General features: G+C 41.5%; 2 protein-coding genes across 5 annotated transcripts in view; one reads left to right on the top strand and one right to left on the bottom strand.

The window, feature by feature from the left end:
• Positions 1-4,321: 4,321 nt before the first annotated feature.
• On the bottom strand, positions 4,322-11,640 carry rbm41 (RNA binding motif protein 41). Of its 4 annotated transcripts, none has more exons than XM_047378489.1 (8): positions 11,210-11,268; positions 10,994-11,074; positions 8,110-8,226; positions 7,104-7,305; positions 6,822-7,026; positions 5,241-5,734; positions 4,937-5,084; positions 4,322-4,557 (listed from the first exon to the last, which is right to left on the bottom strand). In XM_047378489.1, exons 1-8 carry the CDS (start codon positions 11,251-11,253, stop codon positions 4,391-4,393), a joined length of 1,458 nt encoding a protein of 485 aa, XP_047234445.1. In that variant the 5' UTR covers positions 11,254-11,268; the 3' UTR covers positions 4,322-4,390. The 4 variants fall into 4 exon arrangements, with proteins under 4 accessions (XP_047234445.1, XP_047234446.1, XP_047234448.1 ...); XM_047378490.1 differs by having other exon boundaries at positions 5,241-5,731; XM_047378492.1 differs by lacking the exons at positions 10,994-11,074; positions 11,210-11,268 and adding an exon at positions 11,539-11,640.
• Positions 11,641-12,472: 832 nt separating this feature from the next.
• Positions 12,473-25,916, top strand: part of klf8 (Kruppel-like factor 8) — an 85,531-nt gene continuing 72,087 nt past the window's right edge. Inside the window, exon 1 of the mRNA XM_047378494.1 lies at positions 12,473-12,893. Coding sequence (XP_047234450.1) covers positions 12,867-12,893 — 27 coding nt within the window. The 5' untranslated portion in view covers positions 12,473-12,866. The remainder of the gene's footprint in view (positions 12,894-25,916) is intronic.

The raw sequence follows: 25,916 nt of genomic DNA, 5'->3' as shown, positions 1-25,916 counted from the left end.
CCTCTCGATGTGGAGGAGCAGCGGCTCTACTCCGAGCTCCTCCCCAATGTCCTAGCTCCTCATCCCGTCTCTAAGGGAGAGCCTGGCCACCCTACGGAGGAAGCTCATTTCAGCCGCTTGTATCCGGGATCTCGTTCTTTCAGTCATGACCCAAAGTTCATGGCCATAGGTGAGGGTAGGAACGTAGACCGACCGGTAAATCGAGAGCTTCGCTTTTCGGCTCAGCTTTCTCTTCACCACAGCGGACCGGCACTGTGCCCCCATTACTGCAGCAGCTGCACCGATCCGTCTGTCGATCTCCCGCTCCATTCTTCCCTCACTCGTGAACAAGACCCCGAGATACTTGAACTCCTCCACTTGAGGCAGGAACTCCCCTCCAACCTGAAGAGGACAAGCCACCCTTTTCCAGTCGAGTATCATGGCCTCTGCCTTGGAGGAGCTGATCTTCATCCCAGCCGCTTCACACTCGGCTGCGAACTGCCCAACGCATGCTGTAGGTCTTGGCTAGAGGGGGCCAGCAGGACCACGTCATCTGCAAAAAGAAGAGACGAAATCCTCTGGTCCCCAAACCAGACCCCCTCCGGCCCTTGGCTGCGCCTAGAAATCCTGTCCATAAAAGTTATGAACAGGATCGGTGACAAAGGGCAGCCCTGCCGGAGTCCAACATGCACCGGGAACAGGTTCGACTTAGTGCCGGTTATGCAGACCAAACTCCTGCTCCGCTCATACAGGGACCGGATGGCCCCTAATAAAGGGCCCCCGATTCCATACTCCTGAAGCACCCCCACACAGGGCATCACGAGGGACACAGTCGAATGCCTTCTCCGGGTCCACAAAACACATGTGAACCGGTTGGGCAAACTCACATGAACCCTCGAGTACCCTGTAGAGGGTATAGAGCTGGTCCAGTGTTCTACGGCCGGGACGAAAACCACACTGCTCCTCCTGAAGCCGGGGTTCGACTATTGGCTGGACTATCCTCTCCAATACCCTGGCGTAGGCCTTACCAGGGAGGCTGAGGAGTGTGATCCCCCTATAGTTGGAACACACCCTCCGGTCTTCTTATGAAGGGGGACCACCACCCCAGTCTGCCAGTCCAGAGGCACTGTCCCCGACCGCCACGCAATGTTGAAGAGACGTGTCAACCATGACAGCCCCACAACATCCAGAGACTTGAGGTACTCAGGGCGGATCTCATCCACCCCCGAAGCCTTGCCACCGCAGAGCTTTTTAACCACCTTGGTGACTTCAGCCCGGATGATGAAAGAGTCCAACCCCGAGTCCCCAGCCTCTGTTTCCACCACGGAATGCGTGATGGCAGGATTGAGGAGATCCTCGAAGTACTCCTTCCACCGCCCGATAATGTCCTCAATCGAGGTCAGCAGCCTCCCACCCCCACTATAAACAATGTTGGCAAAGCACTGCTTCCCCCTCCTGAGGCGCCGGACGGTTTGCCAGAATCGCTTCGAGGCCAACCGGTAGTCCTTCTCCATGGCCTCACCGAACTCTTCCCAGGCCCGAGTTTTTGCCTGGTGATTAGTGGACAGCTCAGCCCCTCTCTTCACCCGATGAAGGTCTGATGATACGACAACAAAGTCGATCATTGACCTCCTGCCTAGGGTGTCCTGGTGCCAAGTGCACTGATGAACACCCTTATGTTTGAACATGGTGTTCAATCTGTGACTAGCACAGAAGTCCAATAACAAAACACCGCTCAGATTTAGATCGGGGAGGCCATTCCTCCTGATCACGCCTCTCCAGGTGTCACTGTCGTTTCCCACATGGGCATTGAAGTCCCCCAGCAGAATAATGGAGTCCCCGGGAGGGGCACTATCCAGCACCCCCGACAGGGACACCAAGAAGCCCGGGTACTCCGCACTACTGCTCGGCCCGTAGGACGAGATGACAGTCAGAGACCTATCCCCAACCCGAAGGCGCAGGGATGCGACCCTCTCATCCACTGGGGTAAACCCCAACAGGAGACGGCTGAGCTGGGGGGCAACAAGCAAACCCACCCCAGCCTGCCACCTCTCCCCGTGGGCCACTCCAGAGTAGAAGAGAGTCCAACCCGTCTCAAGGAGATGGGTTCCAGAGCCCATGCTGTGCGTGGAGGTGAGCCCGACTATTTCTAGTCGATATCTCTCGACCTCCCGCACAAGTTCAGGCTCCTTCCCCCCCAACGAGGTGACATTCCACGTCCCTAGAGCCAGCCTAAGCATCCGGGGATCGGGCCGCTGAGGTCTCCACCTTCTTCCGCCACCCAATCCTCTGTAATTAATGCAAGAAGTAAAATTGTTGTTGTTGTGAACATCCGGTTTAAAGCTGGAGTTTTTGATACTGGGTTTTTGTGTTTCTTTTATGCAGTAGGTGAGGTTCGACCAATGTTTTCTTTTGACTGGAATGAGAAAAAGATCACAGCCCTGAACTGAAGGCAAACAGCACACTGACACAAACAGACTTAAACAAACAAAGGCCTCGCTTCACTCCAATCAATGAGCAGTTTAAGCTCTAAACAGGTCATGAATGCAATTTAGCCCCAATGCCAAAATAAAAGCTGTAATTAAAATAAAACATTTTTAAATTTCAGGTGATGGTCTGTGGTGTAGATTCCACTTTAATTGGAGAAAACTGTCTTTAAAATACATGCTAACATTTGCCGTTTGCAGGGTACAAATTAAAAATACCTTAATTTCTTTATGCAGCAGTTTCAGTGATGGAGTCTATGAGACACTAAAATACCTAAAGGCGTCACATTTTTATCAACTCTTGCCTGTGAACCTTTGATTACACAAGAATTCAATCTATTCTCAGAGGACAATTTGATCAATGGGAGGGAAGAAGCAATCTGATTCCCAGCACTGAATACAGCGAGTCCCTGTCTCCCACCCGGACATAAACTAACAGACACAACACCAGTGGACTATGATCACATGCAACAGTGGGAAAGATAAACTCAATCTGAAAAACTTCACAGAGACTTATCACACATCTGCAGGAGCAACAGAGCTGCAGCAACACTGCATGTGAAAATGATGAGTCTAAAAGATGTGTTTTTACACCTCTTATACCAAAAGCATCGTCAATAAACTGCTGATTTAGACTGAAAACAGCGCTTAAACAGGCTTATTGTGTAAAAATATCCTCTTTATGAGACCCAGCGGTCAAGAAGGTAATCAATAAAAAAAATATTTTACAGGTTTAAATTTATTTGTGGAAATTTGCCCAAATTAGAAGCAGCTTGTGAAAGAAAGAGTCTGAAATCAGGACAGCAAGGTTTAGCGGAGAAAGCGCCACCTTAAATAAATAAAATGTTTACTCAGCAGAAATGCTTCATGAAGTACAACCTCACTAAATCACATTCCAATTTTCACTCTTCAACTCATTTCTGTTGTGTTTAAATTTAGGAACGCCACTGAAAACGTTGCATTTCACTAAAATAAAGTTTTCTACTATTCTCGAACTAAAACCCCCTCATACAAACACATCTGTCCAGATTCGAGAAACTTAAGAAATGTAAAAAGGTTCTTTTTAAAAAGACAGCTAACATTGGAACATTTTAAACCAACCTTCACTTTCGGTCTCCACCTAGTGTCCAAAAGAAGAATACTACATATCCTGATTTAAAAACTATTTTAAAAAACTAAAAGCTCATGTTGTAGTTACAGAGGAAGCATGGGAAGATTAATTCTTCTTCTCAAGAGCTTTAAAAAGAAAATAAATTACTGTGTACATGCTGGATCTGTGCAGCAATTTAAGAACTGGTGACAGTGAGAACAGAAGGTTCCTTACCTTCATCTTTACCTGCATCACAGGACAGCCAAACATGCATGCATGCAAGTCTTTTATTGGACCGTAGGAGGAAGCCGGAGTACCCGGGGAGAACCCATGAATCCACAGGGAAAACATGTAAAATCCGTGCAGAAAAAGTCAGGATCTTCTTGCTGCAGGGCAACGGTACGACTAACTGTACCACCATGCCACCGCAATAAATACAAGATTTAATTCTAGCATTTTATGTCTGAGAATGAAATTGTTAAAATAAAATCATAAAAAATATGAATTATAAATAAAAATAAATAAAATAAAATGCCTGACATAAAAAAATAGGATACTAGGAAACAAGATAACTTTATTAACCTTAAGAAATGTTTAATATATAAAATAAATATATCAGAATGCAATGTTTAAGTTAAATACCTGCACTAGTTATTGATTTCAGCTTATTTGTATTAGTTACATTTAAATTTAACAATAAAACGATTTACAACATGAGAGAAAAAGAAATGCTCTAGAAATAAAAAGAGGCAGTTGTCACAAATTGTATGGTAAAATACGGCACTTTTATATCCAGGGAGGCATACATATCATGTGCAGTTTTACAGGCTGTTATTTACAAGTCTGATGGATTTTTTTGTCTTTTAATTTCCTTCTTCTCTCCTTCCTGCTCCATTTGTTTCTCCTCTTCCTGTCGCTTGCGGCCAAACTCAACCACCAAAGGTTTCCCGAGCAACCGGTATCCATGGACCAACTGCAGGGCATTTTGGGCAGTTTCAGTGTCTGTTACAGAAAAAAAACACACAAATATCGAATACCTAACTCATAAAAGAGTGTGCACAGAGTCATTTATTTATTCCTGAAAAAGAAAAGTGAGGGGGTAGAGATGAAACGAAGTGAAAAACTAACAGCGTCGTTTCTAAAGGAATTAAAAAGCAGGGAGCAGGTGCTGCAGATCTACCGTCATCAGCCTCTACTGACAAAATAAAACTATTGAGGGAACTATTGAATTTACTTCATTAAAAGGAAAGCATCCGCTGACATAAATGTCCAATAATGACTTCAGGAGAAAATGGTAAAAAAAGATTGACTATAACTTTTTCCTTGAAAAGAGAGTAAATAGCAGAGATAATCCAGTAACCCCCAAAACTAAATGCATCACCTGGCAGCGTGATGAAGGCCTGACCCTTCATCCTTCCCGTCAGCAGCCGGTAAACAACTGGAGGCCCATCCTTCTGCTCAAATCTGGAGAACAGCGCCACCAGCTGTGCGATGGATGCCTGTGCACTTAGGTTCTTCACACATAGAACCTACAGCAGGACAATATGTATAAGTTATGAGCTCTTACAGGAGCTGAGTAGCAGTCTAGTGTCCCAACAGAGATGAAGGTAATTCAGAGAGTCTGTAACCACTCAGATCATCTCAATAACAAATATTTCATATCTGTAAGACCAGTCTTAAGGTACCTTGGAAAGTTTTCCTGGCTGGTAGCTTTGGAACCTTGCGATGCTCCGGATCCCCTCATCAGATTCACGGTTGTTCAAGATTTCTTCATCTGTAAGCGTCTCGATCTCGCCACTGACAGTCAATGGTTTTCCTGACCTTGCTGCTGATGTTCCACCTAGGCTGCTGATTGGCTGGTTCAGATCTATCCGTACAGGAGGAGATGGTCGGTCTGTCTCTGCTCTGTCCTGTGGGATCTGCTGCTGCTCTGAGGTGCCGTCACTGTGCAGATCTGACCCACAGTGAGATGAGTCTTTTGATTGGTTGCTGTTGCTCTGAGAGCTTTGTGACTGATCAGATGCAGTGCCGGATGTTGAAGAAGATGAGAATCTCATTGTTTGTTGTCCCTCTGAGTCCTCTGGTGAAAATTGTTTCTGACACCTCAGAACATCTCTGTAAAGAGCGTCCATTGGGTCAGAGTATGACGCCCCCCGCTGGCTCTCATCTGTGACACCATCTGGGATGGAAACCACAAATCTCAGACAATTTTACCCTATATTTTCCTATTTCTATTGCTATTTATATACATACCCTGGAAACGTTTTCATACTTCTTGAAATGTTTCACATTTCATCACTGTACAGCCACAAACTACTGTATAACTGTGAAGTGGAAGGAAAATACATGATCTTCAGCAACTTTTAGTCTGATACCCGTAAATAAGATCCTGTACAAACAATTTCCTTCAGAAGTCATTTTATCTGTGAATAAATACAGCTGTAAAACATAATAGGGCCACAGGAAACATATGGCAGAAGATGCTCTGCTCAAAATTGAGCTTTCTGGCCTACATGTAAAACACTATATGTGGAGAAAAACTAAAACTGCTCATGATCCTGAACACACCATCCCTGTGGTAACACACGGTGGTGGCAACATTATGCTGTGGTGATGTTGTTTGTCAGCAGACATAGGATCAGAGTTGAACTAAACATACAGCCAGACCTGCAGCTCTAACTGCAGCAAAATGTGTTTCTCTGAGGTATTTACTCAACAAGGCCAAATACAAATGCACACCACACTGTTTCATATGCCATGTATCCTTGTCTTTCCCCTTCACAATTATATGCTACCTAATAAAATACTCTGATGCTTGTGGTTGTAATGTGAAAACATTCAAGAGGTATAAATACTTTGGCAAGGTGCCGCATTTAAAGAGTCTGATCTTTTTCTTTTTCTTTTCTAACTTGTATCTGAGACATTATAGAGTCTTTTTGAGGATAATTAGTTGTACAGAGTAACTGAAAAAGCTAAAGAATGAAGGAAATTGACAGGCAGACAAAGAACAGTTCCCAGCATCAAGTTAGACAAAGAAAATCTCAACATGTGAGTTCTATAAATGTTCAGAAGACGTGTGAAGGGTGTAATTTAACATCTGGAATTGAGAAAATATAATTCCACCTTTTCAGAAATATCATTCTAAAGCAGAAAATCAAGAATTGTATTGTTTGAGTTCCTCTTGGAATAGAAGTCTTTCTCTGACATCTCTACAATGATTTCACCTCTCTTCTCTGACAGCTTGGTTGACATTTGTTGAACAATACCTTGATGGTAGAGAGTTGTGAGGAAGCCCAGACGGTCGTTCCCCTGGAACAGCGCTTGTTCAATCTCCATCTCCCGGCGTGAGAGTGGCCGGCTGGCGGAGAAGCGCTGTGGTCGGGACAGGAGCTCCGCTCTGGCTTCGATCTTGTCCTTGATCACTTGCAGTCGCTGCTGCTTTGCATCCGGAGCCGCACACACACCGTTGGACTGTGAGACAGAGTGATGTTCAGCACGTTCAGTCTATGAAAGTTACCTAAAAGTTTAATCATTTCTGAGAGTTGTACCTTATCTCCTGCGTCTGCTGCATCTCTGCTCTGCCACAGTTGGATCTCAGCATCAGTGAGGCCCAGTTCCCGCAGACCGACCAGCTCTTTCTCCCCATCCTGCAGAGCCTGAAACTGGGTAAGACTCCTCACACCCGCTGCCTGCTCCCCGAACGGCCGATAGAGCGCCGCCGGAGCGAAGCACTGCCTTTTGGCTACACATCTGTAAGAAGGAGGTGATTTCAAAGTGACGTAAATAATCTTTAAAGGCAGCTGCAGGGAAAATCATTTAGACATTTAGCTTCACAGTTGTAAGGTCTGGATGTTTGCCTCAGATGTTTTAGAAGGTGGAATAACTGTATGAACCTGTAGCCCCGAGTGTTTGTTGTAATTAAATTCTCCAGGCTGCTCTGTGAGACAGTGGAGTTAACATAGGCGTTTGATCTGCACTTTTAGACAAATATGAGTCTAACTTCACTCTTTAACACGTTAAGTTTTTTAAGGGAGAACGAGAGTCACAATTTAACTGAAAATTGTGTATAAGTACAATAAAACCTCTGACAAGAGACCAAAGTGATAAACATTATAATATGAAGTCGACATGTACATCATCCATCCAGATAACATAACTTTGAACTCGTTTTGTCCTCATAACAGCTTCATAATTATTTTATTAGGTTAGTATTTCATGGTTTGAACTCTGAAGATGATTGAATATTTTATATTTCAACCCGGAAATCAGGACTATGATCTTCAAGTTGACCACATTTATCACTGATCAATGCAATGCTGTTAAAGATCATTCTGAAGTGTTCTGGCGTTTGTACAGGATGGAAAACAAGAAATGCTCATGTTAGACCCATCTTAAAGCAAAAGCTTGTCTTACTAAATAACTAGACAGCCAACCTGTAAACTTGGGGACAAATATCTCTTAATAATGAATTACGGACAACCTTGGCTTACATACATCTTTGTATAATCTATTTAAAATCATTAGAAAAATATAGGTGTAAGAATAGTTTCTGACCGGTCAATGTCGACGCCGGTGTGGAGCTGCTGCAGCAGGAGGCTGTGCAGCTGCCTCTGGCCCTCCGTCTCCTGCTCCTCCAGCAGGGGGCCCTCCTCACAGGCTCTCCGGCTCACTCTGAAACGTTTTAAACAGACACAAGTCAAGGCACAAGGTTCTGATGACGCTGATACAGGAGCAGGAAGCAGCTGAAACCACAATCATAATGCAACCGTGTTACGATGCTCTGTCATAACACACATGTTTTACCAACACAAGACTTTAAATAATCAAAAAAAAAACAAAAAAAAAAACATTGGAAGGTTTGAAGAACTTATAGAACGAGCTTTGTTTTGGTCATAAATGTTTTTTACATTATAGAAAATTATTTTGCATTAGCAAGTAGCATTAGTTACTGAGTGAAATTACTTAAAAGGACTTATTAAGTATTAAAGGAATTGCTTTAATTATTTTTTTAAATGAGAAAAACATTCTTCAGGTTTTGGACAGGATTTACAGCACCTTTCATTATTTATGAATTCCTGCAAAAACAACATAAAAAAGGTGAAGCAGCACAAAACTGGCTGACCTCCTGAGGTAGGTGCCACACCTGCCTTTACCAGTGAGACACCCAGACCTGTTTTATGACAATGATATAATATATGTTTACTTGGGACAATTTGGTTTTGAGCTACGTTTGTACACATTTCATTCTGCAAGCAGAGACCTGCACAATGTTTCATCCTAGTATTAAGACAAAATAGTTATTCAACTAGTAGTTTCAACAGAAATCTTAATGAACCTGACATTGTCGGTAATCATCTTATTCAGATGACACAGGCATACACATGATCAGAAAAGTGATTTCTGAAAACACGATGTATACAAAGATATAAATAACCAGTTTTATTATTTCTTAGATAAGTAGCATAGACTACACGTGGCTATTAAAATAGACAGGTTAATAATATTCATGATTTTTATGTTTGATTTCATGCAATAACACATTTAAAGTCAGACTGTGCTGAATCTCACATTGTCACTTAAATCTTTGCTGTGATAAATACCAAAAAATACTGTGATACAGTTTTTAAAGTCTATATCACTCACCTCCAATGCTAATAAATAAATCCTTTTTATTTCAATGTTAAATGTAAACTATCCAGTGCTAGATTTTATTTATTAACAAGTGTAGCTAAAAGAATCGTCTAATATTCAGTTATGTGGACAAAAAAGTGTCCATGTCAGTGCAGCTTTGGGAAAAACAAAGTAGTATTTAACAATGAAAGTAGCAGCCAAGTGTTGAAAATTCAGTTCACTTAAATAAACGGTCATCATCAGTGTGATCACCTACATAAAAACAGGAATTTGTCAGGATGTGAGATTTTGGACTTTGTGGTTTGGTGTTTTTGTTTTACTAGATGCTCTTGTTTGAAGTTTTGTATTCTTGTTCATCACTTTGTGTTCTGACAATTCTGGTTTCCTTTTGCCTCCCTGTCTGTTCTCCTCTCATCATTAGTTTTCCTCTTTTAGTTGTTAATTACTCAGTTTCTGTTCCCTTTACATTCATTGTTCCTCTTAGCTCTGTTTCTTCTGTTTATCTTTATTCTCCAATTCCTCCTTTAACAGGTTAGCTTTAGTTACTGTTTACTTTTATTCTAGTCATCTTTTCTCCTGTTCTGCTTGGGTCTGTGTTTCTCCTTATTGGTTAATCTGTTTCACCTGCTCCCTCTGCCTCCCAGCCTCCTTGTGTCACCTGTTCCCTGTTCCTCTGATTACCTGCCCTATTGTTTCTTGTCCACCTTTGTCTGTATTTAAGTTCCACGCGCTGTCGTTATGTCTTTTCAATGTCCTCATGAGATGTCTTTGGGATTTTGACCTTGAACTGGATAATCTTGTCACCCTGCACCTCGCCTGCATGTAAGTGGACTCGCTTTAAATTAAAGGAGTTTTCGACCACCTCTCTGCTTTTCTCTGTGCTTGTCTGCCTTTTGGTAAAAATAGAACTATGACAGAATTTGGGTAGTTTAATGCTCTGGACAATACAGGAGTTTAACACAGCTTCAAGAAGGAAGGACAACAGAAATGACCTTGGAGAGGCAACTGCTGCCGCCCAACAATCGGGTTTAAAAGGCCATTTCCAAACAATCTGCGATCCACCATTAACAAAGAGAGAGATTATTTATAAGAAGCTGAGTCTTTAAAACTGAGTAAACAATTTCTACTTCCATGCGATTAAAGAGGGAAAAGAACAGCCAGGTGCTACTAATGAAACACTATTGCTGAAATGATCAGCAGCAGCTCTATAAAAGCTGTTATTTAACATTTGCTAGTCTGAAGCAGGCACAAGTGTGTTCAAATTCCAGTGCAGAAAGAAATTTACAATGGTCAACTGAATGAACAACTATAGCCTGGAAGGGTTTCTTACTAAAAGAATATGGTTTGCAAAGTCTGACTGAATCAGAAGATGTCTAAAACCATGTCCCATGGACATTTTGTACATGTGCAATGACCAATAAAGATGATTTAATTCATTTTAACTCAAAAAAGAGAAACCTCCAACAAACTTTGAACACGGTGGTGGACAGACGATGACTCGGGCTTATTTTCCAGCCAAACCTGAACACTTTTAAGTTACTGTGAACTCTTCTGATTATCAAAATAATCCAGAGTAAAATGCAAGAAAACCTGTCCTGACAACTGCCAATTATACCTAACGAACTGAATCAAAGTGTTGCAATGGCCCAGTCAAAGCCCAGACTTCAACCAGATTGACATACAGTGGTGGAGCCTCAAGAAAGCTGTGCAGAATGAAATTTCTGCAAATCTCAATGCACTGAAGCAAAGTTGTAAAGAAGTATTGAAGAAAACACCTCCACGACGATGTGAGCGGCTGATAGTATACCTAACTGCTGAGATGATGCTGCTAAAGGTGGTTCTGCAAGCTGCTGAATGACGGGCTGTACTTAAGTCGTGTTTTCTGCGGCTGTATCATAGAATAGACCAACAAAACAACGAATTATGTACGGAGTTGGACCAGGTTACCCCAGAACGGGCTTTATAGTGGGCAAAATACAAAATATTTCTGTTACTTCTCCCACGTTTATGTTGAATATACAACCTCCAGGGTCTGGGTAGAAACCAGTTATGCAGCAGCAGGTCCATGTCAGCATTGGACACAACAGTGTGCAGTAAAACCAAACGTATGTTCCAATAAAACAGAAACAATAAAACACATGCTAGCTTGGAACCCGGTGGCGCTATCTCTATGACAACAAGAGGAACATGACCGAACTAAGTGACGCGACAGCTAAGCAACTGCTTTATTTCCGCATTTTCACCAAATTTTAAAGTTAAACTGAGACTAAAACCAAATATTTTTCAGTCACGCTAGAGAAAATTCTTTAAAAAAACAAAACAATTTCCCCTCATACAGAAAGTGTTGTTTACCTCCGCATGATTCCCGTTTAGGGTTTCCGAATCCGGTAGCAACAATGAATGATGGGAAATGTAGTTGAATTTTAGCGTGAGCGTCACATAAACTGAAAGGTGGGTTTTATCTTTACAGTAATTTAAAAATGAACGTATAAATATTGTAGCTGAGATAGATTTAGAGCGTAAAATAAAACGGGGCGTTTACTTTATGTAAAATAATGCACGATAAAAGTGTGACTGGATTATTTTTCCAGTTCGGTTGTTTCTAATAAGGTTGCCATCTATTTGAAAATCAAAATAAGTCCGGACAAGCCTTAATATTTTCTTTTCTGTAGTGGGAAGAGCTGTACAAGAAAATGAAGACGATAAAATCCTCAGTGGCGCCACACCTTGTTATATTCAGGGTGTGTCTATAAGCGCGTCTTTTAGTAGGCATGGCTGCTTTCTATCGAGGAAGGGTCATAAACCAATAAATAATAAATTTATTGAATATATAATTATATTTCCAACCATTGAAACAGCACAGAGCTATGAATTCATGCGTTCATTTAATTTCTGTAGGTATTTTCAATTGTATTATTTTCAGTTATATAAATATTTATTTTATAACTTATTGATACAATGAATTTAGGCACGTCTGGGTCAGTATTATATCTGTCAAAGGTGAGGCTTGCAAAGCCTTGTAGGATATGTCTCCACCCTCCGCACCCACAATTAGCTCTCTGCATGACGTCAGTAAGGTGACATGGGCGCTGCATGCTATGAAGGAGATGCATGAGCTGCAGGTTGCATTCATTATCCCCCTCTTCGCATTTGAAGAGGATTGTGCAGCAGCACCTTGGTCCACTGGTCCAGCTCGATTGGTCTCGGCTCGGCTCGGCTCGGCTCCTCCGCAGGGCTGCAGCTCTGCTGACTGACAGAGAGATGAGGGGTGGGGACGCAGGGTGGGGTCACAAGCAAGGAGAGGCGGAGGAGGAAAAGGCAGAGAGAGAGAGCCCAGCCCTTGAATACACGGCAACAACAAGCCGACTCAGAGAGAGGGAGAGACGCAGAAAGCCCCGGCCGTATTTCTGATTTGTTTGGGGGGGGATGAAGCTCAGGGAGCCGTCGACGCTGCTGTGGATATGAACTGAACAGACACACTGGAAGAGGCAGGGATCGTGTTCCTATATATCCCGAAAATTCACAGTAAAGGTGGAAAAATAGCACCGCCCCAAAAAGAAAACATCCTGTCTCCCCTCTGACAGTTCTGGTTCAGATAGTGCTACACCCAAAGCCCCGATCGACCCCCTCCTGCTCCTGCTGCTCCACCCCTCCGCCGCTGCACCGCTCCGGCAACCGAGATGCACACGGAGACCCGTAACAAGAAAGTAAGTGCACCTTATTCCTGGTCAGAGGAATAGAGACATCTTCCTTTGTGGATGATCTGCCTGTACACAAGCAGAGTTGACATTGTCAGCCTAACATGTGTCTGATCATTTAAATGTCAGCCTGCGGCAGGCAAGTGCATCCTTTCAACAGCCAGTTTTATTCTGCAATCAGTGGAAGAGTTTTATAACTGCGACCTCATTGCATTTGCAAGTGCATCATACAGGGCAATCCTGTCATTTCCACGCGTAACGCGGAAGCTTCTGCATCTCCTCTGTATCTGCATCTCTCCCTCTGTGAGTGTGTGATGGTAGTTCAGCTTCAAATTTAAATGCTCAGAAATCTCTGGGAGACAGAAAGGAAACGGAAGGCAGCTTCTGCAGCTTATAGGACACCATCTTAGCTGTTAAAGGGCCAGCAGCCTCTTTTCCAAATACATCCATGGATGCAGCCAGGTGCTCTGCATCCAGGTACTCTCTGTACCCCATCAGGTTTACAGCACCTTGCAAAGTATTTACATTTTCTGGACCTTCACACATTTTTTCATATTACAGCAGCAAACGGTAAAGAGTTTTACTGGGATTTCATGTCATAGACTAGTACAAATTAGTGAATAATTGTACTTGTTTTGCCTATTCTTCTTTGCAACAGAGCTCAAGCCCAGTCAGATTGGATGGAGAGTGTTTGTTGACGTCAACTTTTTGGTCTTACGAGTCTAAGATTCTGGTCTGGACTTTGACTGGGCCAGCTTTTATTTCCCCCAGGAGTGACCAACGTCAGTCCTCAACAGCCAATGCCCTGCACATTTTAGATTGTTTTTTTTCCTCCAGGCCATTCAGATGGCTAAATTACCTTCTAAACACATCATTAAGTTCTGCAGCAGCCTGCCAATGAGCCAGTTGTTTGATTTACATGTGTTGGACCAGTGAAATATCTACAAAATACAGAACACGTGCTCTGAAAACTAGAGCTGGCTCTGAGAACTGGCTATGAGAACTAGAGCTGGTCACCCACTTCATTGTAGCTCTGGCTGTATGTTTAGTGTTGTCGTCCTGCTGGGAAGCGAACCTTCGCCTTAGTCTGAAGATTTTTGCAGCCTCTCTCCTGGCATGATGAGAATAAATTACAGACAGGTGGGCTTATGAAAGCAAATGTTTGCACTGAATTTACATTAGGGTTATCATTGCAAAGGCGGGTGAACACAACTGAATTTTATTATTATATTTTGTCTTATTTAGTATTTTTTGACACATTATATGTACACATGAGGTCCCTTCGTATGCTGGAGGGGAGCCTGTAAATAAGCTGCTGGGCTGAGAGGGATTGAGGCAGCTAGGGGGAAGTGTAGTTTTACAAACATTTCTCTGAGACAGAGCTGAAATATTCCCAGCAGCGTTTCGCTCTGTTGACTGAAAATGTAAGTGGAGAAAGGAAGTTTCAAGATCTATCACTTTGTTTTAAATAGCAACAGTAAAAATTGTCTCAATAATAAAATGTCAACTTGTTCTTTAAGCATGAATGGTTTTGAAAGTTTTTATCCTCAGTATCGGATTAAAGGTGGATTAGCACCACAAGTACGTTGCTTGAGTTTCCTTTTTGTACAATTTGTGTGAAAGAACTTGGGACTGCTTTGCTGAGTGAAGGTATTTTTAGCAGAAAGTGGAAACCAATAGATCTGCATGCAGCCTTGTGAGTAAAAAAGACCACATTCTGAAGGTTCAGAACAAATCTCTAAACCCCCGACAATCCAAGAGAGGTATGATCACAACCCCTCACTTTACAGAAATTAACCCCATTTTTATTACTTACATCTAAACTCACAACCTCCGGACATGCATGTAAATACTTGCAGCACTGCACAAAGCAAATAAAGTAAATCTGCTGGAGTTTGTAGCTGCTACTGAACTGAATCAGCAACGTTTTGTGACTTTTTAAAAAGTGCAATGAGAGTGGTTGCAAAAGTGCAGCGTAACTGCAGCTGTTTTTACGTGTTCTGTTTTTTCCCGCCGCTCAGAATTGTATGACATTATCAGTTTGGTTGCTTTTAACAAAGAGGTCTTCTTGATCTGACAAAGTTCCTATTGTAGGTTTGTCACATTTTTTCTTAACAAACCACAAAAATAAATATGGTTTCCTCTTATTCAGTACTGCAGCAGTACAGCTGTGACGGTTCAGGCTGTTATGAGCTGTAGTTGTACTGGCAAACACCTGTCACTTTGCAGCAGAGCAGACATGGGTTCACATGGTTGTGGATTGAAATACGTAAGTGAAAATAAATCAATTTTTGATTCCTGGGTTTTCTATATCAGGACATGTATAAAATTATCTGGTTTTTACCAGGTTTTAAAATTAATTACATTTAACAATCATGCAGAAATAGACTTCAAATTGCAATAACTTTTAGGAGCCTTTCATTATGATTTTTATCAGTCTCTCACTGTTTTGGAGGAATTTGCATAGTTTTTCTTTCCAATGTTGCTTTAGTTCATTGAAGTTTGCAGCTCTCTTAGGTTCTAACCACAGCATTTCAATCAGGTTTAGGTCTGGATTTGGACTAGACCACTGAAACATTTGGATTCTTTTCTTTTTCATCATTGTCCTGTTGCTGACAAGTTTAGGCAGACCTGGATGGCCTTACATTTGACTCTAAAATACTTTGGTGTACAGAAGAAATAGTTCAAAGTTGACTCAATGTTTTCAAGGTGCAGAAACAAGCCCATTGCATCATTCCTCCACCACCGTGCTTGGCAGTTGTCATAAGGCAGTTCTGCCGGTTTTCTCCATTTTCATTATAGCCAAACATCCCAACATTTCTTCATGCACAACTAGTATTTTCCAACGTATTGCATTACACTTTGAGGGCATTAACTAAATCAAAATGGCAAAAATGTGGACCTCGGCTCTAACTTCGCTTTTTCCGTCTGTTTTTATGTTTCCACCTCACCTTTGTCGCAGTTTTTGACGCATGAGAGAAGCGTTTCATCACAGTTTAATCTGTTTGTCATTGGAGGTGCAGGAAACTAACAACATCACTGTCATTATGCACCAGTAAGGCCTAACTGAGCATGCTTTGTGCTTTATGTACAGTGTGTGTGGGTCAGCTAAGATGTTCATATGAAAATAGGGTCAGTTGTACGATCCTCAGCAGGACAGCTGCAGCAAAGGTGGCAGGAGTGCAAAGTCTGTCTATGTGTGGCTGAATGAGAGGCAACTGATGCCACACAGGAGGTAATGATTCACTAACCTGCTGAACAAAAATTGATCTCTGAGATATCAGAGCTTTTGTCCCTCACACACACAGATACAAAGGCATAAAACGGGAGTTCATTTTGATGTTTGTTTTACTTCACATCCATAATCCTGTATGCTGTTTTCTGAAGTTTGGCATATTCATTGATTCAAGCATTGTAGTCACATCTGCAGTGCATGCTCCCCCAGTCTGACTCCATTTGAGTTTTTCCCAGTGCCAAACTGGTGCTATGCTCTTTTAGCTCAGCTGTTTGTGCTCATACGCTCAAAGGTCGCAGTGGAGCTCCGAAAGAAAAAAAGAAACTAGGTCCATCTTGGCCCCACCTCTTTGCTGGGGAGAGGAAATAATCATTTTTGTCCAAGTTGGAGGAAAAGATATTGATTTAGTTTTGCTTTTAGTCTGCTTAATATAAGATGCTGGAAGCTTATGCTTCACCTAAAGAGAACTTTTTAATTAATATAAAGGTTATCAACAACGTTTTATTATTTTTACTAAAGTTTGTGTTATTATCACCCATCATGTAATAAACACTGCTGTGTTCAAAGTTGCTATATTCAGCTGAATTTACAAACATACAGCATTTATAACAAGGGGGCATCAAATTCACCTGTTTGCAGAGATAGTTATTAGTGTAAATAAAGGGTCTCTGTGCAGTTTGATCCTCTGCAGAAAGAGAATCAAACATTTAATGGAGGAGTTGTTTTTAGTAATATAATGATGTGGAAATGAGTGGACTCAGACCAAATCAGTTATTTGCTTTGTTTTCATAGAAACTGTTGAGATGAGGCTCCTGTATCGACCCTAGTGTTTCATCAGATCTGCTTTGGTGGAAAAAACTGGATGAATGAATTTCACCCAAACAGTTTATCAGTATTAGGGAGGACATCAGGGCTTACTCTGAAGGAGTAAGGCCAGTCAGTTGGTTGTGGAAGAGTCAAAAATATAGAAGAGCTTTTCAGATCTTTCAGTCTACTTTATGTTGTCTGACAGATTAAGTGATTTGTTTCGAAACTGATATAAACTTTCCAAAAATGTGGTTAATAATGAATTAATTCATGATTTAGACTTTGTTTTGGATTGGGGCAGGTTGGTTTGTTTCACTTTATTCCTTTAAAGCATGGAGTAATTGATTGAAAACTGCTTTTTTAAGTTTTAGATATTAAACTTAGTTGGATTTGGAACAATTTGGATAAAAACTCCTCAAGAAATCAATCTTTTTATCCATGTCTTTCAGTTGATTTGTTTATATTAAAGACTTTTAGAAAAGATTAAAAGGGTTTTACACTGTGCTGTGGTTGGTAGCTCCTAGCAGGAGGAAGATACTGGGTTTAAATCTGGGCTGGGATCTTTCTTTGTTAGACTTGTATGGGTTCTCTGTGGTGTCCTCCAATAGTTCAGAGCATTCATGTTACATTAACTGGCCACCCTAATTGGTCCTTGGGTTAGAGTATGTAACTGGCGACCTTTTCTAGGACGTTCATTGGCTGTAGCTCATTGGCTGTTGGAGAACATGGAAATGGTTGGATGGATTCCAGTGTGTATTTATGCTTAAGGAGTCACTATCGTAACAAAACATACAGGTCCTTCTCAAAATATTAGCATATTGTAATAAAGTTCATTATTTTCCATAATGTAATGATGAAAATTTAACATTCATATATTTTAGATTCATTGCACACTAACTGAAATATTTCAGGTCTTTTATTGTCTTAATACGGATGATTGTGGCATACAGCTCATGAAAACCCAAAATACCTATCTCACAAAATTAGCATATCATTAAAAGGGTCTCTAAACGAGCTATGAACCTAATCATCTGAATCAACGAGTTAACTCTAAACACCTGTAAAAGACTCCTGAGGCCTTTAAAACTCCCAGCCTGGTTCATCACTCAAAACCCCAATCATGGGTAAGACTGCCGACCTGACTGCTGTCCAGAAGGCCACTATTGACACCCTCAAGCAAGAAGGTAAGACACAGAAAGAAATTTCTGAACGAATAGGCTGTTCCCAGAGTGCTGTATCAAGGCACCTCAGTGGGAAGTCTGTGGGAAGGAAAAAGTGTGGCAGAAAACGCTGCACAACGAGAAGAGGTGACCGGACCCTGAGGTGGATTGTTGAGAAGGGCTGATTCCAGACCTTGGGGGACCTGCGGAAGCAGTGGACTGAGTCTGGAGTAGAAACATCCAGAACCACCGTGCACAGGCGTGTGCAAGAAATGGGCTACAGGTGCCGCATTCCCCAGGTCAAGCCACTTTTGAACCAGAAACAGCGGCAGAAGCACCTGACCTGGGCTTCAGAGAAGCAGCACTGGACTGTTGCTCAGTGGTCCAAAGTACTTTTTTCGGATGAAAGCAAATTCTGCATGTCATTCGGAAATCAAGGTGCCAGAGTCTGGAGGAAGACTGGGGAGAAGGAAATGCCAGAAGTCCAGTGTCAAGTACCCACAGTCAGTGATGGTCTCGGGTGCTGTGTCAGCTGCTGGTGTTGGTCCACTGTGTTTTATCAAGGGCAGGGTCAATGCAGCTAGCTATCAGGAGATTTTGGAGCACTTCGTGCTTCCATCTGCTGAAAAGCTTTATGGAGATGAAGATTTCATTTTTCAGCACGACCAGGCACCTGCTCACAGTGCCAAACCCACTGGTAAATGGTTTACTGACCATGGTATCACTGTGGTCAATTGGCCTGCCAACTCTCCTGACCTGAACCCCATAGAGAATCTGTGGGATATTGTGAAGAGAACGTTGAGAGACTCAAGACCCAACACTCTGGATGAGCTAAAGGCCGCTATCGAAGCATCCTGGGCCTCCATAAGACCTCAGCAGTGCCACAGGCTGATTGCCTCCATGCCACGCCGCATTGAAGCAGTCATTTCTGCCAAAGGATTCCCGACCAAGTATTGAGTGCATAACTGTACATGATTATTTGAAGGTTGACGTTTTTTGTATTAAAAACACTTTTCTTTTATTGGTCGGATGAAATATGCTAATTTTGTGAGATAGGAATTTTGGGTTTTCATGAGCTGTATGCCAAAATCATCCGTATTAAGACAATAAAAGACCTGAAATATTTCAGTTAGTGTGCAATGAATCTAAAATATATGAATGTTAAATTTTCATCATGACATTATGGAAAATAATGAACTTTATCACAATATGCTAATATTTTGAGAAGGACCTGTATGGCTTTTTCGTCTTTTTGAACAGCTTTCTCTGAAGTAGTGGTCATCTATCATATATTAGCACCCTGAGGGCACCCACACATGTAGTGTGATCTCAGCATCGTGTCTTCACCACATGTTGGGCAGAATGTATGAATGATTCCATGAAGCGATGCCAGTATTCAGGGGCATACTTGTAATCTAAAGGTACTCATGGAGGAGGCTGGTTGAAGACTCTCTAAATATAATTTCATATTTGTTCTCCAGAGGGTGAGGAAATATCTGAGCTTGTTGCATTTTCCCATTTTGTGTTTTGTATTTTCTTGCCCTCATGTACAACAAACTTGATCACCAACATCAGCAGCGACTTGCAGGAATCCGTGTTCAGTTCTGTCCAGTTCCTTCTCAGTATCCACGTGCACAGACTTGTTTCCTGGCTGAGGTTTCTTTGAGTCAGATCTGATCGTGAACAACCCAGCCAGCTGGGTGCATGTCTGGTTGTGTTTGAGATTCAGAAGGGATAAACGGAAGTGAGGTTTTTAAAAAAACAAATTAGTGTTTGCATCTGAGCAATCGCTTAGGTTGTTGCTGGCAGTTGTTGTTGTTTTGGTTGTGTCATTCAGTCGCTGAATCACAGAAATGATGCAGAGCAGGTCTGAGGAGAAAATAAGGCAAACGTCAGCCGGGATAAATGAAACTGGATGGCAAAGTTGTTTAGTGTATGAATAAAATGCAATAAAACATTGACATCGGGTTTGAAATCAACTGGTATCTTAAAACATTCAGTCTAACTTCATGTATTGCATGCAATGTTTAGGCAGGTTTAATGGTAATGTTGTAGAGGTTTGTCCTTTTTTAAAACAACAAAATAAGGTTGATAAATGTGGAGAAAAGCAGCAGTCATGCCGATCTGATCTCCCAATTAAAAAAATGCTCTTTCCGCATAGTAAAACACATAGACATACTTGGTGTAACCTTGTGTTTCTTTGCATTTACAATATAGCTTTCTGGAAAACCTGCACAACATGGACAGGAATTGGTTTTATGAGTCCACATTCATCTCTAGTACCTTAATGGACAAATATTATTGCTGCAAAAAAGTGACTCTTAGTTGGAGCTAGCTATCTGCTGGCCCAAATTTGAGCGTCTGTTATTTTCAAACAAAACATTTCAAGCTACAGTCTACAGTCAATTTTAAGTATATTGGTGTCGTGTGGATGATGGCAGGAAAATGTCAGCTGGAACAAGGGTGCAGCTCAGATTTATTTGATGAAGAAAGAGCTAAGTCAAAACACTAAACTCTCACTTTAATTGTCCATCCGCGATGCTGCTTTCAAGTGGCTGAAATGATCTTCCCCCATAGGAAAGGACCTTTAAAATCCTCCATGAAAAACTTGGAACTGAATCATTCACCTTCGTGAATCAATCTAAATCCACCCAAAGCCGATGGATTGATGGGAGATGTAATATTTAAAAAACAGACTGGTTTAGTTGTGGTTTCATGTGGGTGTTCCTAAGAAACCGGAAGGGATTTCTTGATTCAATAAAGAATAATTCGACATAAGGCATGCGGGATTGAGGTAGAAACTTTAGCTTTTTATCTTAGAATTAACCAAGGAGCTCACGAAGGGAAGTAGAGTTGTTGGTATCTCTCTATTGCTTTTTTCTCTCTGCTCACTGGGTAGTCTTGTTCAGGCCGGGCTGCTTCAGGGCTTTAGGTCTATTTATAGGGACACATCTCTGTTTATGTGACGAAGGCAGAGCAGAAGAGGCTGATTCTCTCGTCATGATACCAAAAATTCAAGCTCAGGCACCAAATCCAAGCTCAGAATTGAAATGTTTGAAGCCTGACTGCAAATACCACCAGAGCTTCTCTAGATCCACCTGCTGTCTGAGTGTTTACACAGAGCTGCTGATCTGCAAAGAATCTCAACCTCTTAACCAACTTTAAGTAGGTTCAAGTCTGGGTTGGAGAGTTAAAATAAGAAATACTTCAGGTAGATTTAAAGTGATGTTCTGAGTGAAAAACGTTGAATTTGGTTGGATTCATACTGGTTAGATCTATAACCACTCATGAATGGTACAGAATCTCCACTTCAAGTTGTTTTTTGACTTTGTTACAGGATGCTCAGGCTGCTGCAGTACAAGGTTCAGGAGCTTACTGCATCTCTGTCCTTCCTCCTCCTCCTCCTCCTCTTGCTCCTCCTTCATGTTTCATCACTACATTCTACACATTCACACCATCTGGAGGTGACACTGAGATGAATCGAATTTCCACTGAATGCAAGCTTGCTTTCACTGCTTGACTAATCATTAATCAAGTTACAAAAGAATACTGTGTTAGTTGAATATCCTCCATACAAACAATTTTTTTTGTTTTGGCAAGAATTTATTTTCAGTTGTTGCAGAAGGATTGATTTATAAGCTAAAAGAAAAAGCGCTTGTTGGTTACATTTTTATCTTTTATGACTTTAGAATAGAGATTAATCCACTGTTAATGTGCTCCGTATTTGTGAAAGTGACCTGAAAGTGAGGTAATTTTGACATTTCATGCAGTAGTCATTGCCGATGCCCCCAATTCATTATAAATTTAATTTTAAGGCATTTTATAAGACAAATTGGTTAAATTCAAATCCAGTAATATAAAATCTCATATGATCCAAATACAGTTCTGTTATGATTTGGGGTTGTTTGGTGTTTGGTTTCTGGTTTTTTCTTATATGTTCTCACAGTTTTTGAATCATGCTTCTGTTTATTATTTTCCTGGTCATGCTTTAGTTTTTGTTTTCTCTGTTTTAGCTCCAGCCACGTTTTGTTCTGTCTGTCAATTAACCTTATCCGGTTCACCTGCTCCAAGATAATCTGTCTCCTTGCTCCACCTGTTTCACACTCCATATATACACACCTGTTCAGTTTTTCGGCGTGGAAACATTTCTCAGATCATGTTCATTTCTTGTTTTGCCAAATCATGCTCACATCTTGTTTTGTGGATCATACCAAGCCTGTCCTGCCTGTCTGTTTATTGTTTTGTTCCTGCCTCTTCTGAGAGTGAGTTTTTGTTTTTTATTAAATCGTTTTGCACTTACCGTCATGCTGCCTGCTAGCCTGCATTCTGGGGTCCTCTATCTCGCAAGCCCTAACAAGTTCACTACAATGCAGTGAACTGATTATATATCGCCAGTTTTTAAAAGTTATCTATCCAAGGACACCCCATGATTGCTTTGAGTTGTTGACTTTGCCACCATCCCTCATCCCGAGCAAGCATATGGGACAGTGGAGAGGAACAACTCTATTTTAACAGGGAAAAAAAATTTGCTTTGATGTATTGAATGTTAAGATGACAGGAAGCAGAAATGGCAAAAAAACAGAAACACTGAGTGAGGAGCACTTCTATGGGGAAGATAAAGAATAAATAAAATGACGTAGTTGTTGTCTCATGGCTTCATTCAGAAAAGAGACACAACTACACACAGAAGCAGAGAGCCAGGGGTACTTTTTATAATAAAGATAAAAGTACAACTAATTAGTTGATGCCAGCAATAGCTTCCTCACTGGCTCCATCCAAGAAAAAGACACACATTAACACAAAAGCACTTTCTATGATAAAGAAAAACTGCAGGTAATTAATTATTAACAGCAATAGCTCCTTCATGACCATGTCCAGGAAAAAGATAGAGCTAAACTCAGAATCCCAGAACCATGAGTACCTTCTATGAGAAAGATAAAAAAGAAACCACAATAAATTAGTTAATGGCAGCAATAGCTTTGTCCAGGAAAGAAACACAGTCATACATGGAAGTGTTGACCCAGGCGCAGTTCCTATAGGAAAGAAAGACAATAAAAGTACAGGTCATTAAAGGCAGCAATAGCTCCATTAAAACATCCACCTAGGAAAGAAACAAAGTTAAAGACTGATGTGCTGAGTCAGGTGTACTTGCTATGGAGGAAAAGTATGTCCCCCTGCAGCCTAAGCTGATAGAAACATAACTACGTAGAAACTTACCCTAACTATAAAGTTTATCCAAAAAGTAAGTTTTAATCATACTCTTAAAAGTAGACGGAGCATGGGTAAAATTTCAGCCACCTGTTTTATTTGAATCATTGAATATTGTACAGATTCTGATGACCATGATGCAAAACTGAAGCATCCTTATTTAGGTGTTTATTGGGCTCATGAAAACATGCTGGATTTCATTCTGAGTGAATTAACACTTTATGGCTGCTATAAGTTAAGAATCTTTCTTGTTTTTCCTTCTTCCTTTCTTTTCCTCATCATTAACTGGTCTGTCCATCATAAGCAACTCAAGAAGTAGATGGTGGAAATCTGGAGAATATAGGAGGAAGACAAATGAGAAAAGGGATTGATAGAAAAAGAAAACCTTGAGCTTGTTTATAAGCACCCATACACACACTAACACACACCTTACCAAGCTCCCCAGGAACAGCTTGGCCTGCCCAGTGGCCATCTGTGTTGACTGTATGTTTAAGTGACAGTTTAACTCAGTCTGCCTTGATGTGCTACTCTGCCATCCTTGTATAGTTCATGATTTTGGCATCATAGCATTTACAGCCTGTTCATTCTAAAGAAAAAATGCAGACTTCCCAGAGGAGCTTATGATGTTGTTTACTCATTAAAAAAATACATGAAGATAAAAGATAATAAAACATTTTTTAAGTTTTTATGTGCAAATCATTTTCGATGTTCCTCCTTTTAAGACATTAGACTGATGATGGATTAGTATAAGAAGTACTTGATGGGTAATGTATGAACTACAGATTTAGAAAATGTTGAATTAGTGGTTGCTATAGTGATTCCCTGCTTTTCTGGGTTGCTGGTGGGAAGGGGGAGTCCACAACACCACTCTTTTCATCCAGCAGGGAAAAGAAACACAGACAATATCTTAAGCCTCTTAAGCCTCAGTCACTATGAGAGTCATATTGTATAAAATGTTTTCATTATAAAAATCTTTTTTTCTTGTTGAGGGGGTGTGTGGTTTCTAAGGCTGAACAAGCACCTAGTTTAAACTTGTATAGGTCTTTAGAAAGCTTCTGCAGAAACTGCTGAGGGAAATTACTCCCTGGAATTGGTTGCGTTGGAGCAGGTAAACATTTAAAAATTGCTCTGAGGGCCATTTTCGGGAAAAGATCTGAACTGTACAGGTCCTTCTCAAAATATTAGCATATTGTGATAAAGTTCATTATTTTCCATAATGTAATGATGAAAATTTAACATTCATATATTTTAGATTCATTGCACACTAACTGAAATATTTCAGGTCTTTTATTGTCTTAATACGGATGATTTTGGCATACAGCTCATGAAAACCCAAAATTCCTATCTCACAAAATTAGCATATCATTAAAAGGGTCTCTAAACGAGCTATGAACCTAATCATCTGAATCAACGAGTTAACTCTAAACACCTGCAAAAGATTCCTGAGGCCTTTAAAACTCCCAGCCTGGTTCATCACTCAAAACCCCAATCATGGGTAAGACTGCCGACCTGACTGCTGTCCAGAAGGCCACTATTGACACCCTCAAGCAAGAGGGTAAGACACAGAAAGAAATTTCTGAACGAATAGGCTGTTCCCAGAGTGCTGTATCAAGGCACCTCAGTGGGAAGTCTGTGGGAAGGAAAAAGTGTGGCAGAAAACGCTACACAACGAGAAGAGGTGACCGGACCCTGAGGAAGATTGTGGAGAAGGGCCGATTCCAGACCTTGGGGGACCTGCGGAAGCAGTGGACTGAGTCTGGAGTAGAAACATCCAGAGCCACCGTGTACAGGCGTGTGCAGGAAATGGGCTACAGGTGCCGCATTCCCCAGGTCAAGCCACTTTTGAACCAGAAACAGCAGCAGAAGCGCCTGACCTGGGCTACAGAGAAGCAGCACTGGACTGTTGCTCAGTGGTCCAAAGTACCTTTTTTGGATGAAAGCAAATTCTGCATGTCATTCGGAAATCAAGGTGCCAGAGTCTGGAGGAAGACTGGGGAGAAGGAAATACCAAAATGCCAGAAGTCCAGTGTCAAGTACCCACAGTCAGTGATGGTCTGGGGTGCTGTGTCAGCTGCTGGTGTTGGTCCAGTGTTTTATCAAGGGCAGGGTCAATGCAGCTAGCTATCAGGAGATTTTGGAGCACTTCATGCTTCCATCTGCTGAAAAGCTTTATGGAGATGAAGATTTCATTTTTCAGCACGACCTGGCACCTGCTCACAGTGCCAAAACCACTGGTAAATGGTTTACTGACCATGGTATCACTGTGCTCAATTGGCCTGCCAACTCTCCTGACCTGGACCCCATAGAGAATCTGTGGGATATTGTGAAGAGAACGTTGAGAGACTCAAGACCCAACACTCTGGATGAGCTAAAGGCCGCTATCGAAGCATCCTGGGCCTCCATAAGACCTCAGCAGTGCCACAGGCTGATTGCCTCCATGCCACGCCGCATTGAAGCAGTCATTTCTGCCAAAGGATTCCCGACCAAGTATTGAGTGCATAACTGTACATGATTATTTGAAGGTTGACGTTTTTTGTATTAAAAACCCTTTTCTTTTATTGGTCGGATGAAATATGCTAATTTTGTGAGATAGGAATTTTGGGTTTTCATGAGCTGTATGCC

Source organism: Girardinichthys multiradiatus, chromosome 11 (assembly GCF_021462225.1).
Source record: "Girardinichthys multiradiatus isolate DD_20200921_A chromosome 11, DD_fGirMul_XY1, whole genome shotgun sequence".
Classification (NCBI taxonomy): Eukaryota; Metazoa; Chordata; class Actinopteri; order Cyprinodontiformes; family Goodeidae; genus Girardinichthys; species Girardinichthys multiradiatus.
The sequence above is the reverse complement of the archived record's forward strand: the minus strand, read 5'-3'. Positions and strand labels throughout refer to the sequence as shown.